We start from the raw sequence: 18,358 nt of genomic DNA on the forward strand, positions 1-18,358 counted from the left end.
AAACAGAACCTGCTGACACCTTGATCTCGGGCTCCCAGCCTCCAGAACTGTGAGAAAGTCAGTTTCTGTTGTTTACGCCCCTAGACTGTGTAGTTTGTTATGGCAGCCCTAGGGAACGGCATTAACATCCCTTCATCACCCCCGCCTGCTGAGGTCTAGAGATGGCCGTGACGATGAACTGGTGTTGGACCCAGGCTCAATAAGGATGAAGACTGCAGCAGCATCACGGTGACCACGCAGGTGTCACAAGACAGGGAACACCGCGGCACAGGAGGTGCTTCCTCAAGTTCTATATGGTTGTCCTTAACGGCCTCTGCAGGCTGACACAGCAAAACAGCGGGCCTTTCCGGGCACCTTAATTCACTACAGCCAGCCCAGTATCCTCTTCCAAGAGGGGATGATGAAGACTTGTCCCATGGTACTATTACGAGGATTACTCAAACTAACCCATGGAAAGTCTTAGCATAAAGCCTGGCACCAGGCAAACACTCCATAATAGGTATAGACAGTATTTGGTTTTGGATGTGAGGTCCAGATTCTGGGCAACGTCTCTTTTAAAGGGGATATTTTGCACAGGAAACCACAGCCCATGTCAAAATTGGGCCCATTCTGAAGTGTCCTGTGATCCCCTATTGTCAGTATGTAAGCTCCTGGTCAATTTCCTTATCAATTCCTGTAAAATGCAGATAATACCACATGACCGTCCTCCCAGAGTTAGAGACAACAGACAGGATCTTCATGAATTCATGTGTCTTATATTCAAGGGGCTTACTAAGTAGCTGAGTGTGGTTACTGCTAGAACTGGTGATTTCTGTCCCTTTCTACAGACAAATGCTGATATACTTCTTGTTCACTGAAATTAAAGTGTATGCTGTGCGATGGCAGTAATTATTGAGGCTCACTGCGGGCAGCCCGGCCTGCTGTTCTGTCCCCTGGCGTATCATGGAAATGACTGGGGAACTCAACAACAGCACCCACTCTGGCCTTTCACTGGGCAGCTAGTATGTGCTAGGTACTGTGCTAAGCACCACACATGCATGATCTCACCTCACTGCTCAATGGGGTGCATTCTATAAAGATGTTTCGGATGGGAGAACTGAAGCTCAATGACTAAAAGTCACGTGAAGATCAGACAGCTGGAAAGGGGTAGAGCTGGGACTCAGACCCAAGTCACTGTGGTTCCAAAGGCTTATGTGCTCAAGCTTTAGTTTCTGAGCAAAAAACCCCCATCTTTCAGTTTCTGCTGTGTTCCAGAAATGTGGGAACTTTACAACAGGATGCCCAGGCGATCACCAAACCCGAGGTTGGGAGCATCACTGGCTCTGCTTCCAGGATATGTGCTCCTTGCCTCATCAGGAGAAGCAAATCCATGGGGGGCTGATACCAACACAGTTGAGTGTAATTTCTGTACTCCCAGGTCAGTGGGCGGGAAGGGGCGGCACTAGACCCCTGGATGAGGAGCAAGGAGAGCCACTGAGGAACAGGTTGAATGATGCCTAATGGTCTTGGTAAGTCTGACTGCGTGGGACTTTGGAGCTGATGAAGCACTCCTGTGAGCATTACCTACTGAATCTTCGCCAGGATCCCACTGATGATGGGATACCCCCTATCATACCAAGTAAGGAAATGGGGATTCCACACAAGGGACAACCATTATCCCTGTTTCACAGTGGAGGAAACAGGCTTAAGTGTCTGGCCTGGAGTTTGGTGCTGGATGTGAGGCTTTCTGTCTGCAAAGCTGGTGCTCAATGTGCGCCCTCCTCTGCATCTTGTCAATGCAAGGGGCACTGGTGAAGGAAGGCTATTCCAAAGTCTCCTCTCCGTTCTTAGTGAAAAATACCACTGAGCAAAGGAGGAATGAATACAGTTTGAACATGTTCCTCTGCCTCTGAAATGCCATGTCTCTCCGCCCCGGGGCTGGTTCCCACCCCACTCTCTGCTCCTAGAGTGCAAACACCCCTTTAGAGGCCAGCCGAGTGCCAGGGCCCAGAAAGAGCTAGAGAATCCAAGAAGCAGACTGTACCTGGGCAGGTGGTCCTGTAGCAGGTGGCAGGGTGGGTTATGAACACTCTCTTCCAGCTATAATCCAAGGGAGCAAATGATAGAGATCAAAGGTTTAACCTGGAAGGTTATTTGAAGTGCTAAAAGCTGATAGGAGATTCTAAAGCAGATGTTGGTCAAGAAAGACCACCTTGTTTTCCTTGATTCTACCCCAGCTTTTAGCTACACACGCGTTAGGGAACGTTTCAAACTAACCAGAAACAATTTTTTAAAATGTAAGTTGGCTTTCATGTCAGAATTTGAAAATAATCTGTGTTCAAAACTCTGAACTGTGGGAAGAACGTCCTATTATGAGTTACTTTCCGGGGCTAGCATACAGTGAGGGAGGGGAAGGGCAGGAAATTGTGGAAATCAGGCAACTAGATTGTGGCTGTTACTCCTCCAGGCTGCCCACCATGGGGCAGGCTAATTGGGCTCACCTCTAGGGCAGAATTTTCCCTGGAGCAAAACATCCACTTGGGATAAAGGCCAAGTCAATTATGAACTTGAAGAGTTGCTGAAATCCAAAGTTTGCCAAGTTGCCAGCTCATTAAAGAGAAATCTTCTCCCTTTCCACATCTGCTCCTAATGACTTCATAAAACCACAAGTCCTAGCCCAGAAAGTGCTTCAGACTCCTCCCAGGCTTGTAGTGGGAATTGGTGGTGTTGGAGCAGAGACTGGCCCAGGACCTTGCCTGGATCTGCACACGGCTCCCTCCTGAGCTCCCTCAGGTCTGGATGCTGTGCCAGGCCTTCTCTGCCCACTCTATTTAATAAACAAACTGCACCCCTGCTTCCCAACCACCACCACCCCCACCCTGACGCATCCCTTCCTTCTTTTTCTCTGTAGCACTTCTCACTACCTAACAGTTCATTTTATGCATTCATTGATTTGCTGCTGCCTTCTGCCACTGGAGTATCAGCTCATGAGGGCAGATTTGCTTCTGAGACATTCATGCTGATTCTCCAGGACCTGGGACAGTGCTGGGCAGAGGAGACCCTCGGTGAGGGTTTCCTGAATGAGGGAGTTGATGAAGAGCTTACTACATGCAGGCGTCATTCCAGAAACCTGCAATATTAGTGCACTCTACGTCCACAACCCCATGGGGTAGGTACTATCATTAGCCCCCTCTCAAATATAGAAGGAAGGGGGTGGGAGGGTCCCAGCTCCTTAAGTGGCCACGGTGGAATTCAAAGCTCAGCAGCCTGACTCCAGATTCTGAGCACAAAGCCATGACATGTACCCTCCGCCAGCCTCTCTTGGGGCTCCCAACTCTGAATGCCTCTGCCTGGTGCCACTGAGTTCCCACATCTTTCAGGACTGTTCAAGCAGCCTCTTCTCCATGATGTCCCCGGGAGGACAGGCCCCATCCTGGCACCTGAGACACCTGACGGTCACTGGTCCTCTTGTCCAATGCCTTGTCCTCAGACCATGGGCTTCTTGAGGGCAGCGTCACTGCACACTGCTTGGCTCAGAGCAGGCACTTAGAACATGTTCAGTTGCGAACAAAGAACTGCGTCCCCTCACTTGAAAGCTTGGGTTCTGAAGAAGGCCTCTAGTGGCCTCTGACATGGCCCTATTTCCCCTGACCCGTGTGCAGCGCCTGGCCCTTTCCTCCAAGATGGTCTTTGGATGCTCCAGCAGCCCAGCACAATGGCTCATGGCTTCTCAGCCAACCATTTCATTGCTCTGTGTCTCCGGAGCTCATGACTGAGGGCAGGCCACAGGGCAAAGATGCAGCTGGTTCAAACATTACCCCTGGCTCTCCAGGAAAGGCAAGAGGATGGGACCACCAGCTGCTGACCTGCTGTACTGCAGGTAGCCTGGACAAAGTGCCATGGGACAGTCCAGAGAATGGTTGACCACCGAGCAGCAGGTGCTCAAGAATGCCCGGGCGCTCTGACAGATACTGTACCCCGAATGGCCTCCACCACTGGAATTCAACCAAGACCTTAAGCCTCCCGCCTCCCTTGGCCCCATAAATACAGAAACCGGTCTTCAGAGGAACCAAATGACCAGACCACTATCCTAAGTCCAGACCATGGTCCTAGAGGACTGGCTTTAGCTCACTTATGAGCCTTCCAGAACAGCCGTGACCCTGTCCCCTCGCTCACTATGGGCACCTGGGCAGTGTGTCTACAAGACTCTGCCACTGTGTAGCTAGGACCCTCCCTGGGACTCCACAACTCTGCCCCTGTCTCCCTCCCACGTCTTCTCTGATCCCTGTCACACTCTGTGGCCACTCAGCTCACAGCATGTGAGCACGCAGCTTTGGGGGCCTCCATCTCCACCCCGGTGCGCCCTTGGGCTCTGACCCCAGCAGGAGGACAAACCTGGAGAAGGGACAGAGTGCTGCCAGCACAGCATCACTCCCCCGCGATCCTCTCCAGCACAGGACACTGCCGACAAGCTCCCTGACCGTCTCCAGCGTCTTGCGCTCACAGGGGTGAGGCTGGACCTTGCAGTCTGTGTCCACAGGGCACAGAGAAGATGAAGAGGACAGGGTTACATCTCCTTCCCCCCAGCCATGGTTCCATCACCCTCAGCCCCAGCTCCCCCTCAGCCGGTCTCTTGAGTGTTTCTTCTGTACACAGTTTTTATATCTTACGCACATGTGTACCTCTCACGTAACGTGCGCCTGGTCAGACCATGACAATGACAACTAGGAATGCAGAGCCCTCCCCCCCAGCTGAAGTGTCCCTGTGCTGACCATGACCAGAAAGCTGACTCGGCTCTTCTCCCTGAGGAAGTGGACAGGCACAGGGCCTCCCTAGATCTGGGTCCCAAAGCCTGGACCCCTCTAACCCATAGAGACAAGCCAGGTTCCCAGCTGAGAAAGCCCACAGGGCCTGACACAGGGAGGTAAATAGAGCAGGGTACCCCAGCACCAAAGTTGCCAGACCCCATTCCTCTTGCCTTCCCCCTTCCTGGGGAGCCTCCTGACTTCTTGCCCCAGGGAACCATCCCCACCCCACTTCCACCTGGGCAAGACCACTCCCTTCTAGCCTGGAAGGCCTTACCTGGAGAGGCAACGGTGCAGACAGCAGACTTGCTGAGGGTGCTTAAAAAACCGTTGGTAGCATCCTCCACCTGTTCAGCCATCAGCACATGCTGTTCCCTTGGCTCGCTGGCCAGTCTGTGCAGCTCCTCCCATCTGTCCCCAACCCCAGCAGAGAAGTTAGAGCAGCTCACTGTCTACCTCTCACCCTCCTGGCCACCCATCCCCTACACCATGGGCTCCTTGTGGACAGCAACAAAACCCTACTGCTCCAGAAGCCACTCAGCTACAACTTCCTCCACCTAGGATACAGGTAAGGTCCAGAAGTGAACCACAGAAAACCCCCAAGGATGCTCAAGCACGGGTCATAATGTGTGCATGCCCGAGTTCACAAGCTTCCCCAGAGGACAGCCTCACCCTCGGAACCACCAGCTCTTATTTGAGACACGGTCCTCACAGATGTAGTGACTTGGCTGGGTCACCCATAGCTGATGAGAAAAATTTAACCAGAAAGGAAATGAAAGAAAGTGGTTGGGAGTGGGGGTGGCAAAGAAGAACAAACAAGGATAGCTCGTGATAGAGAAAAATCCTGAAGAATGGTAAACGGGCCATGCACACTCAAAAGTAGGCAATGTGAGGTTGTGTGGAGGAAGGAGTACACTTCGACAGCCAGAGGGCATTGCTCTTAGGGCCCAGGCATAAGGACCTAGGCATGAAGGAAGCGTTAAATGATGTTGAGAAACTTTTCTGGGAAGACAGGGTAGTCAGTAATGCATTTAGAATCTGGCCCATCAGAAATTCACCCAAACAGACCAAGGTTTGGCAATATGGCAAAAACTTCATTTATCTCTAAAATTCACTTATGTAAAAGTCCCCATTCTCCTTCGAAGTCATATAAACCAGACATGCCCCCCCAGGATGAGGATGGCACCTGGCAGACACAGGGCAGCTTCTAAGTCCTGGCCTTGCAGCAGATTCTCCCAAAAGCCAGAGCTGAGAACCATCAGAAATGGGGGCTCAATGAATATTAAAAAGAGGAAAGAGTCAGGTTTTTAATCCCATAGCAAGTCTCACACTGCCCATAGCAGTGGTTCTCAAACTTCGATGGACATCAAAATCACTGAGGGCCAAATAAACCACTGGAGGCACTTGGCCCCAGAGTTCTGGATTCTATGGGGCCAGACCCGACTGTGTGCATTCCTAGCACATTCTCTCTTGCTGAAGCTGCTTGTCCAAGAAACACACTTTGAGAACCACTGGTCAACCGTGACCCAGCCATTTACCAGCAGTTGGGGGGAATGGGTCAGGAAGGCTGAGAAACCCAACGGCGGGCTTTTTCAGATAGTTCCTATAGCTGTAGCTCACGACATTCAGAGCTGAACAATGTCCCCTCTCCTGATTGATAGCTTCTCGATTCCTCTAAGTGACGGATACTCACAGTAGGCCCCCAAACTCACCCTCATCCAGAACCAGACAAGCATAGACACTGAGAACAAATACTCAGAACCCAGTTGTACAGCAACTTGACAGAGCCATTTTCTGCCTGCTTGGGTCAAATAATAAACATTTGAGCTCATATTCTTTTTTATTTTTCTTTCCTAGTAATTCATTTTTATTGTATTTCTCCAAAGTATCCAAAGTATCCAAAGCCATGATGGATTAAAAAACATAACAAAACAAAGCAGACCTCCACCACAGACCATCTGAGAAGCACTGCTCAGCTAGCAGCTGGAGAAAAGAGCCCCAGAATGGGCCATGTATTTCCACTGTCTGATGGCCTCCATCCTAACTGACAAACCTTTGGGGAACTGTGATGTGCAACATACTCTACTGGGCACCATGTGGGAGGGGGTAGCAGGTGAGCCAGGAAGTGACACTTTTGTCTCCTTTCCCACTGAGTTTATTTCCTTGTGTGTGAGGATACACAAAGAGCCCATGACAGGGCGGTCTGTGTTAAATACCCACTCGCTGCGCGTAACAACAGCCCTCGAGGATGGTGGTGGTGACGGACAGCACCACCAGGACATGGCATGGCCCGGGATATCCCCTGGCTACCGAACATGCTGGTCCTTGGTGGTCTTCCTAGGCAATCTTTAGGCAATAAATGCCAACCTCAAGTTCAATGTCTACTCTCTCTAGGAGGAGAGACCCAGACTCCAACATCCGGCTGCGGACTCAGCTACCCTACTCAGGTGTCCCATGTGCTCCTCAAAGTTGCCTGAAACAGAACTCTACTTCCCTTATTCTCGAGTCTTCCACCATCTCAGTACACAGCAATACCTTTCACTGTGGGGCTCAGGCCAAAATCCTTGACTCTTCCACATTCAATTCATCGGCCACTCCACTGCTCAGCCTCCAGGACACAGCCTCCGTCCAACCATTCCTCAGTGGGTCGCAATGCTTTCCCACCACACACCACCACCCTCTTGTCTGAGCAGCTCCAAAGGCTGCCTACCTAGATGCCCCACTCCCCCCGATATTACTTCTCCTTCCACCTCACCCTGCCAGTCTATTCCCTACCTGGCAGTTGGTGTGATCTAAAAACATTGGCCAATACCTGTCATTTCCCTACTCAAAGCCACCTAAAGACTTCCCAACCTACTCTGAAGCCTTGACTATGACCCACTGAATCCCTAGACCTGACTCCCACCTAGCTCTTCTATCCCATTTCTTATAATTTACCTCATTTACCAGCTTCCAGACAGTCCCTGGCTGTCTTTCTGCTCCTCTCACACACTAAGCGAGATACTGCCTCAGGGCCTTGGTACTTGGCCCACCTGCCTTGGCTGTTCTCTTCCCTGCTGTTTGGAGAGAAGGCTTGCTTCTCCTTTCACTCAAGTTTCTGATCACAAATCAACGGCTGCCAGACTTCTCGCTCTAAAATAGCGGAGCTCTCTAATTCTTGTCACTCTGTTAACCTCCTCCCTTACTCCTTCTTCTTCACATTTTATTTCCACCTGAAGTGACATTACTTATTCACTCACTTGTGTTTCATCTAGTTAACTTTCCCAGAAATAGAAGCTTCACGAAGGCAGGTACTTTGTACTGTCTCTGTATCCTGACAACTTAGAAGAACATAGCATCTGGCATATTGACAGAATTTTAAAATGTACTAAAATTAATGAAGAGATCTCATTAATTACTAAGTAGGCCCAGTACCCAGACCAGAGTCATGTCACTTAATACCCACAATAACAAGGGGCCTCTCATTTTCAGGGTGAGAGCAAGGAGGACCTGTGGAAAACACATTTCAGCTTCTAGAGAACGTGGTTGGAGAGGGGAGAAGCTCATCACAGACCCCCCCACTCTCCTGGCCTCAGGAGTGGGTCTGTGACTCAAGCTAATGAGGAGCCTTTCTTGGATTATTCAACCGGAAATTGGAAACATGAGTCTTTTCTCTGTGGGGTGAGCTGGGTGCTGCCTACAGCCAGAGTTCCAGGTTCCTTTGAGGGCCAGGCTGAGGGAGCAGCAGGTACGCGTGGAGGACAGACAGGATCCTCATGATGTTCAAGTCCCCAGCTCCTGCTCACTCCAAGACCCCACACTCCCCGATCCAACCAGTTCTATTAGATGAGTCCAAGAATTTCCATTTCTGCCCAAATGAATTTGAGTCCAGTTTCTGGCACTTACAACCAAGTATTCAGACTAAATCAGAGACAGTGCACTCTCTCAGGCTTGAGGCTCCCTGCAGTCTGGCACAACATATGACAGAGCATGGGAAGGACCAGGGTGGCTTGCCCAGATCTCCTCCCTTCCCATGGCTGCGGAATGTCTCCACAGTCTCCAGGGCTACCCAGAGTGACCGAGGCTCTTACCTTGGAAACCGGACCCCGACAGCAAATATGGTGACACCTCTTTCCTTCAGCTGCTTGGCGGGCACTGCCACCTGCCCTTGGGACCTCCCATCAGTGATGACAATGAGGATCTGGGGCACAGAGGCATTTCTCCCTCCAGGGAACCCTCTGCGCAGAAGGTATTTCAGAGCGAGGCCTGTCTCTGTGCGCCCTCCTCTGAGCTCACACAGAAGGAGAAAACAAAGATGAGGGTCAGTCACCCACAGACGTGATACTGGAAGGACAGCCTGAAACAAGAGGCTCCTCCGTTATTAGTGACAGCCACTTTCTCCCAGCAGAGGGTCACAGTGACAATTCTAGCAGGGGGTGTGCACTTCCTCATGCTCTGAACCACAATGAAGACTAGAAATGAGCTTTTCCTGTGGACTGAAGATTCACCCTGCACACTTCTGTTGTATTCCAGGACGATGTTGTGCTTTGTGGGTCTTCTGACTCTCTTCCCGCACCCACCCTACCCCCACCTCCAGTGACAGCTCAGGGCTGACAACCCTCACTGTGTGTCTAACACCCACCTGTCTGTATCTTTCCCTTCTTGTTACAGCTCAGCATCTCCTTGGAGTAGAGAAAGCAAATCCCTGAACTTAAGAATATTGTGTGAATCTGTAGGAGTGAAGGACAGGGCTTTGATCCAAGGGTCTGAGGAGGCTCACTTCCAGCTCAAGGTTGGGTGCTGGAAGGCTGAACTGCTGGACGACTTCCAGATCAGGGGACGTTACAGTGGTCCCACCTCATCACAGCCTCTCGTTAGAGGGATGGTCTACTGAGCTTGGAATCCCAGCACAGAATCCCTACTAAATCTTACAATAGGAGGCTCACGCAGGTGTCCTCATGGGGAGAACTGTCTGCTCTCAGGGTCAAGTGGGCAGAAAGTAGTGATTCTCTACAATGGGTTGTATGTCAAACCTTTCAGTGGGTGGCAACACATCCAACATGAGCAACAATGTCGAGGCTGATGGAATCACCACGGATACTAACTGTACACACAGAGAAAACTGTTAGAGCATCGTTCTGCATTGCTAATCATAAACTGTAGGTTTGGGGGTGCATTTATTCTCAGATTATACTGAATGTCAATTGAGGCAATGCTTGCCTCTCAGAGGGCCCTACAGTGATTCTTCTAACATGCAAACATCTGACTGATCAGAGGCATGGCCAATCTCTGTGGGAATGCCTTGTGTGTGCAGGTGTGAATGTGTGTATACTTTTTTAACTCAACACCGAAAATGCTTACTTCTCATGCAAGCCTGACGTGGTCCTCCTGCCCAGACACCTTTCCTGGTCTGCTGTCCTCTGAGCAGCTCCTCAGAGATCCAGCCAGGTTCCGTTCACTTTGTGGCTCCCCCTTTCTCTCAGTCCTCAAAGACCACTGAGCAGAGAGGTGAGGGAAGAGCAAGGAGGAGTGTGCTTGGAAGGACCAGGCCCAGAATATTCTTCACTTTTACTGCTTTCTGTCCTAAGTGAGGTCTTATGGGGGCAATTCTCTCTGTGGACCTCCATTAAGTTAACAGATGTCAACAAGAGTGGGTAGTTCCTAGAATTAAGACCCTTTGCCGACCATGTCTCAGCATCTGCATCAGTCAGAAAGCCAATTTTCAGCCCACTGGTGTTTACTGTGGATTCTCTACATGGAAGATAGTGAGAGGGAGACCAGGAAGAATATGATTCCCCCCCTCAACAAACTGTCGGTCTAACTGAAGAAACAGGACCTATAAGCAAATTGTAATTATGAATGAAAGGATGACAATTAACCAGAGTCCACTGTGGGGAGGAGCTGTCAGGAACAGGCTTAAGCAGAGGAAGTATCTGATGGGATCTTGGTGAGTTAGGGGATTGGGAAAGGAAGAGGCCACTCCAGTCAGGGGAAGGGGTATAAGCAAGGATACTGGAGACCACCACCAGCTGTCTCCTGGGGCTAGTGAGCACAGCCTGGCTTGGGCAGGGGGTTTATCCAAGGGGAACACAGCATACCAACACCAATGAATCCCAAGTGCTCCCAGCCCTCCCCACACAGTGCTGGGTTCCACATCAAATACTGCAGACAACCAAGATTTAATTTCTGAAAAGACCCCTACTTTTGCCAAAGCTCATGTGTCTGCAAAGAGTTTTTCTCTAAGGCTTGTAGAAGGGCAAACTGTTTCCCGTTTCTAAAGGATAATATTAGTGCTGAGTTTCCACTTCATGCTGAATACTGTAGCTCCTGTTACTGAATGTAATCCTTCCAACTATGGTAAAAGGTGCTAATATGACCCTCATTTAACAGATGACGAAATCCTAGCCCAGAGAATAGTAATATTAACTGCTAATATTTCCAGAGCACTTCTCGTGTGCCAGGCATGACTGTGCTGAGTGTATGTGTGCGTGTGTGTACAGGTTGCTAAGCTTGGATCATATTGTGTGTGTGTGTGTGTGTGTGTGTGTGTGTGTGTACGGGTGCTAAGCTTGGATCATTCTCACCACAGCTCTCTGAGATAGGAGAGTTCAAGAAAAGGCTTTATATAAGGTCACACAGCTCATGAATGGTGGAGGGAGGACTCGAACCCTGGAGCCTCCACCTCCAGAACCCAAGTTCTTAACTATAACACTATACAGCCATTTAAGTCACCTGCTCCTCACCCAAGTAGTGAAGGTCAGAACTGGAGTTTCAACAGATTCCAAAGCCAATGGTTTTTCTCCCTACAGGGGTTGGCATATTATAACCTGTGGGCCAAATCTGGCCTATTGCCAGTTTTTATAGATAAAATTTTCCTGGGAAACAGCCATATCCATTCACTTATGTATTGTCTATGCAGAAACCACATGGCCAGCAAGCTTGAAATATTTACTCTTTGAGTCTTCACTGAAAAAGTTTGCTGATCCCTGCTCTATGCTGTTCAGCCTAATGGTCATAATACTCTCTGCTCACCAAAAGCCAAGGTGCCCTGTCACCATGGAGCTCCCTGGGCCTTCACATCCCTGGCAGTATGACTTTTGAGCCTCCTGGCTGTGGTTAGAGAAAAACCAAATGTCAAAGACACAGGAGCCCAGGTTTCCAACTCCACTGGCCAGTGGTGTGTCTGTCCTTCATCTCACTCAGCACACAAATGCCTGTGTTGTCTGTCCTCTCCAATTCTCCCTAATGTGCCTTTCCCACCGGAATACTCTACAGGTCAGGTAAGATTCAAGACTTCTGAACTCTGGGAAATGAAGAAAAAAAAAAAAACCTGCCATCTCTTCATTCCTGATTGTGGAACATTTCTATCTCAGAGCCTATTCTGAGCTCAGGGTCTGTGAAGGAGGTCTGAGGCCCGCATCTCATCAAGATTTTTCCAATTCTTCTCGAATGGACTAAACCAGGTTGAAAGTAGAAGGTTCACAGACTGACTACTGTCTTGGGGGAGTTGGGATTGCAATGTGTGGGCTTTTTTTTTTTGGCAGGGATTAGGTGGGGTTCTAGAATCTAAACATTTTGCCACTCAAGTAGTTAAGAACATGGGCTCTAGAGTCAGAGAGTTTCAAATATTAGATCTAAAATTTATTAGCCAAGTAAACTAGACAAGTTACTTAACCTGAGACTCAGTTTCCTTCCTTGTTAAAGTAGGGAAAGTAAGAGTATTGAGGATTAAAATGCTACACCCAGTATCTCTCAGTACCCAATGAGTGCTCCATCAGTAAGTTACCATGATAAACTAACTAGCTGTCCTACTCAAGAAGTTTATTTTCTGAGTTAGTCTCAAATTCTAATGAGCATAAAAATTCCTTGGAGGCAGGATAATGGAGATTCTCAGTTGGTGTCAACTGAGACTCTATTTTTTTTTAAATTAATTTTTATTGGTGTTCAATTTACCAACATACAGAAAAACACCCAGTGCTCATCCCGTCAAGTGTCCACCTCAGTGCCCGTCACCCATTCCCCTCCAACACCTGCCCTCCTCCCCTTCCACCACCCCTAGTTCGTTTCCCAGAGTTAGGAGTCTTTATGTTCTCAACTGAGACTCTAAATTGGTGGTGGGTGTGTGACCAGGCTGAGAATCTACATTTTTTTTTTTTTGAGAATCTACATTTTATTTTTTTTATTTTTTGAGAATCTACATTTTAAACCATCTCCTTCTGCCCCAGTGATTCTGATTCGGTTAGTCCATAGAACAGATTCTGAAAAATAATTCATCAGAAAACTCACTGTAGGTAGAGGGGTTTTGACTACAGAGTTGGTTTTTTTTTTTTTTCTTTTCTTCCTTTGCTTTTTTAAATCAATAGACAAAAATCTTGGTATCAATGTAAATGTGTCCTTTCAGAGGAATGATTTAATATACTATGATAGTTCAATTCATTGGGTTATTATATAACCATTTAAAAAGATCAACATGAAAAAAAAATTTTTTTTTAATTAAAAAATAAAAAGATCAACATGAGGGCAGCCCCGAAGGCGTTGCGCCTTCGGCCCAGGGTGTGATCCTGGGGACCCGGGATTGAGTCCCAAGTCGGGCTCCCTGCATGGAGCCTGCTTCTCCCTCTGCCTGTGTCTCTGCCTCTCTCTCTTTCTCTCTCTCTCTTTCTCTCTCTCTCTCGCTGTGCCTCTCATGAATAATCTTAAAAAAAATCAACATGAAAAATGCAGCTTTATGCAAAAAGACTCTCCGAATAATTAGTTAAAAAAGAGCAAAATGCTTTGTAATTATAAATACTCTAAAAGCTATGTTTAAATGTTAATGATGCTTGAAAGACCCCATAGATAGCTAAAAAGTCTTTGTGCTAAGGTAAAGTGGAGCTACTTCACTCTTACTCTAAGGTAAACTGTAGAGCTTTCTAAATACAGTATAAATCTGATAAAGCTACAGATGGGGTCCAATAAAAATGCAATCACAGAAAACCCAAGAGTTGCATTCTTAAAAGATTAGGGAAATGACTGTATGAGCCTGCACAGCCAGCTGGCCGGGAGGCTCTGGATATTTGGAGCAGATCTGGCTGGCCAGGCTTTATCTGATTTTATGTTATCATGGGGTACAATACTGGAAGGTTTGATTGTAGTATTTTTTAAACTTCTGATTGCAAAGTAGCGATACGTGGTTGTCAGGGCAGTTACTCAGCCATATCAAAACATACTTTCAGGGGATTGCTGTGGTCTCAAAAGGCAACTATTTGGGGGTTTGGGTAGAGCTGTCCCAATCAGTCCAGGATTTAAAATTGCACTGCAGAAAAAGGGTAAAGAGTCCTGGGGAGGTCATGACTCCCACTCAGCCAACATTCCTCTGTACTGATTAATAATACTGTCTTAATGTTTAGTATCCTCAGCAACCCTGCAACTGTGGCCAAAAAATTAGTTACTGCCTCCTTGCCTTGTTTGCTACCTCTTATAGTCATCCTAGGACACACGAGTGCTAAACATGCACAGCCCCATAAGAAGAGCTGATCTTGTTCAGGCACATAGAGGCTTCCTTCTCTACCTGCCATGTCCTCATCTGGCACATGCTGAGTCTCTGGACTTCCTGTGCTGTGAATAATACTCTCAAGTCCTTCACTCTGATTTTCAACATAGCTGAGAAGAGGGTCAACCAACTCTTGAGGCGGGTGGGAAGAGCTGGAGAACAGCTGGGTGGGGCCCACTGGAAGAGCAACAGGACTCTGAGGTCCTGGCCAAGTCACCTGCTCCTTCTCATCAATAGCCTCTTCCATAAAATGAGGGGTTGGAATAGATACTGGATGACCTCAAAAGTGCCTTTTGAGCCAATTGCAGCAATTTGCTTCATGTTTTCAGAAGAAGGGGCCAAATGATGGAGTCAAAATCACCCAAACAATTTTTGACTTAAACCAACAGGCTACTTTTTCTTCTGCCAGTGTTAGCATGCATATAATGGGTACCATGAAGGTTTTGTAATAAAATGTTAGATCAATAATGATATACTTCATATACCATAAAATTCACCCTTTTAAAATATGTAATTCACCAGTTTTTTTTAGTATATTCACAGAATTGTGCAACCATCCCCACTAGGCCCAAAACATTTCATTGCCCCCAAAAGAAGCCCTACTATACCCATCAGCAGTCACTCCCTATCCCCCTTCCCCACTGCCCCTGGTGGTGACTAATCCTGTTGTCTCCACAGATTTGCCTATTCCAGACATTTCATATAAATGAAATCATACAACATGTGGCCTGCTGGGTCTGCCTTCTCTCACCAAGCACATCCTATTTTCAAGGCTCATCCATGTTGAAGCATGAATCACATCATACTTCCATTTTATGGCTGAATAATAGTCCATTGTTTGGATATACCACATTAGATTTATCAATTCATTCACTGGACATTTGTATTGTTTCCACTTTTCGGCAATTATAAACAATGCTGCTCTGAACATTAGTATACAAGTTTTTCTGGCGGCATACACTTTTCAATTCATTCATAGTAGAGTTGTAGGGTCATGTGGTAAGTCTGTATTTACCTGCCAGACTGTTTCCAAAGCTGCTGCACCGATTTACAATCCTACTAGCTGGGGGATCCCTGGGTGGCTCGGCAGTTTGGTGACTGCTTTCAGCCCAGGGCATGATCCTGGAGTCCCGGGATCAAGTCCCACATCGGGCTTCCTGGATGGAGCCTGCTTCTCCTCTGTCTGTGTCTCTGCCTCTCTCTCTCTCTCTGTCTCTCATGAATAAATAAAGCCTTTAAAAAAAAAATCCTACTAGCTGTGCACAAGGGTTCCAATTTCTCTACATCCCTGCCAACACTTGCTATTGTCTGTCATTTATCTTAACCTTGCTAGTGGGTGTAGCTCATTACAGTTTTGTTTTGCATTTCCTTAATGACTAATGATGCTCAACATCTTTTCAAGGGCTTATTAATCATTTATATATCATCTCTGGAGAAAAGTCTGTTTATAAGGTTTCTTGTTGGGATGATGAAAATGTCCTAAAATTAGATCATAGTAATAGTTGCACAACTCTGGAAAATACACTAAAAATCACTGAATTGTACACATTACATGTGTGAACTTTATGGTATTTAAATTATATGTTAATAAAGGTGTTTCTAAAAGGTTAACTTGCATAAGAATCAGAGGGCACACAGGCAGCTGGGAGAGACCTTTTAAAAGTTCAGATCCTAAGTATCTTGTATCTAAGTATCCTCAGCCCAGAGATGGAATCAGTAGGTCTGAGAGGGAACGAAGGCATCTGCAGTTTTGACACACTCCCTAGGCAACTCTGACCCAGACCTTCTGGCCAAAGATCTAACTTTTACAATGGCTGCCCCTTTTATAGGGTATTGGAGCCCAAGACTGTGTCTCTATAGGAAACCATTCTCAAAGGGTAGAAGGCTCCAGGGAACTAGGAGAGGCTAGGATATACTGATGTTGTTTCTAGCAAACATTTCAATGTGCTTTTTTCCTCTTTGTATTTTCTTGTATCTGACTTGTCTCTCATTTTGTTCAGGGCACCCCTTGGCTGGGGGAAATAGCCTGAGATGAAGTCACTGGGGGTGCCCAGTGTGGGGATGCAGGCCTGTTGAGGGCACTGGCAGGCATAGAGAAGCCCGTGACGGGGAATAGGGCCACAGAGCCCAGGGCCTTCACCACTGGAGTTGGTGGCTGGCACCACAGACAGCAGTGGGACTTCAGCACAAAGGGACAGCAGACACCAGAGAGGATCCAGAGATCAGATGGCAAAGAACGGTATTCTTCTGTGTATGGTTTGTGAACATGTGTGTGTGAAGCATGTGTATATAACACACTTTCATATGCATATAGATCTGTGTATTCTACACACATATATAATGTATACACAAAATATGTGTATCTTCATATACATATTTGCGTATACACACATCAGCTGATTTGTAATGTGAATAAAATTATGACCCCACTAATACATAATTTATAGAGTGTGTATGTGTATGAGCACATAAGTAGCTATTCATAATTTTTAAAGCATTCTTAAAAACAGAGGGACACTTACTCTTTCTAGAAGACAGAAACGCAGCTCCAAGAGGTATGGTGAGCCGTCCTAGCTGTAGTGGTCACCAGGGAAAGAATCGGGAGAAAGAGCCAGCATTGTTCCCACCACCTCATGCTCTGGACCGGTCTTGACCTTCACTAGCACTCTGTCCCTGGTTAATTGACAACTCCACACAATAGTAACAGAAATACTTTCCTTTTTAACTTGCATGTAAGTTCCCATCTGGGACACTGTTATGTAATAATAAGGAGCACTCTTGGGAAGGGAATTCTCATTATTCTGGGGTGCACAGCTGGGGTTTTGGAGGCCAAACCACAGCCCTCTCTCAGGCCAGTCACACCCTTCCAGGGAGCGATGTTAAGAGCAGCTGGCTTCATCCTAACCGTAGTGGTATCTGATCATACATACTTGAAAACCATCCTCTTGATTTTTGCCTTCACTTCCTGTTGGGATGAAAATGAATCCAAGGGGAATTCCAGATGCGGAGCAGAACTGAACTGGATTGCCCCCACTCTGACCTGTAGTGGGAGACAGAGGGCCCAGGGGTCTGAGAGCAAGGCCAAGTCACAAACATGCTTAAGGGAAAACAAGGGTGAAGAAAGGTTAATGACCCTGACCACCCTCCCCGCCCCCTGCCGCCCACTCAACAAATACCAGTGCCAAGGTTTTCTCCAGTGTCCCTAAAAGAAGGTTCCAAAGATCAAGAGGAGCCTCTGGAAGGAAATGGTGAATCTGCCTATGTGCTGTACTGACAACCACCATTTCAAACTTCTCAACCTACACACTCTGGCCGCTCTCCCAGCTAGGCTGTGGGCCTCTTTAGGGCAGGGTCTCTGGTCACACTTCCAAAGGTCTCCCAGGTACAAGCACTGTTTTAAGCAATCTCACACCTTATTTCATTTAACCCACAGAGGCGCCATCAACACTCACTTGACTGCTGGAGAAACTAAAATGGAAAGAGGACACAGATCTGGCCCAGGGCTCATGAGGAGGAGAAATGGGCCACTGGCCTTCGTGCCTCACTAAGCCTCAGTTACACGGCTTGCCTTCTTAGCCAGCACGGGCCTTCAGCAGAATGCTGCCGACCCAACCAGCGGTGCCGCCAAAGTGAACCACAGCCTCCTTCACTGGCGGCTCACCACTGACCACAGGCACCACATGTGCATCCTTGGCTGGGCTGGGGCAGCTCTTCCGGGCCTGCTCCTGCCAGCTGGGGAAAGGCCAGCTCTCCAGACCAGAGTCATGCTGGAGGACAATCAACATCTTAACTTGTCACAAGCAACGCTGGAGCTGAAGTCCCTCCACAGGGGAAAGGGAAAATCACCACGAGTGATTCCAAACAGACTTTGCATCCTCATTCAAGAGGCCATATGAGAAAATCTAATGCCCTCCAAAACTGGAGAAGGGAAACTGAACAAAGTCACTTTCTGGGCAGTTAGGACACTAGTCTGACTCAAACAGAAAAAGCTATACACATATAGGCCTCCTCTTAAGGGCCCACGCCCTGGACCCAATCAGTGGTTCTCCAGAACCCCTGGAGA

At 47.8% G+C, this 18,358-nt stretch overlaps 1 protein-coding gene across 1 annotated transcript in view; it reads right to left on the reverse strand.

The window, feature by feature from the left end:
* The window catches only part of VWA2 (von Willebrand factor A domain containing 2), a 46,921-nt gene that overhangs the window by 8,289 nt on the left and 20,274 nt on the right, over positions 1-18,358 (reverse strand). The window contains exons 6-10 of the mRNA XM_041743126.1: positions 17,226-17,335; positions 8,855-9,049; positions 5,062-5,195; positions 4,375-4,507; positions 2,024-2,079 (exon numbers count right to left, since the gene is read on the reverse strand). Of these exons, the coding sequence (XP_041599060.1) occupies positions 2,024-2,079; positions 4,375-4,507; positions 5,062-5,195; positions 8,855-9,049; positions 17,226-17,335 (628 nt within the window). The remainder of the gene's footprint in view (positions 1-2,023; positions 2,080-4,374; positions 4,508-5,061; positions 5,196-8,854; positions 9,050-17,225; positions 17,336-18,358) is intronic.

Source organism: Vulpes lagopus, chromosome 2, assembly GCF_018345385.1.
Source record: "Vulpes lagopus strain Blue_001 chromosome 2, ASM1834538v1, whole genome shotgun sequence".
Taxonomy (NCBI): Eukaryota; Metazoa; Chordata; class Mammalia; order Carnivora; family Canidae; genus Vulpes; species Vulpes lagopus.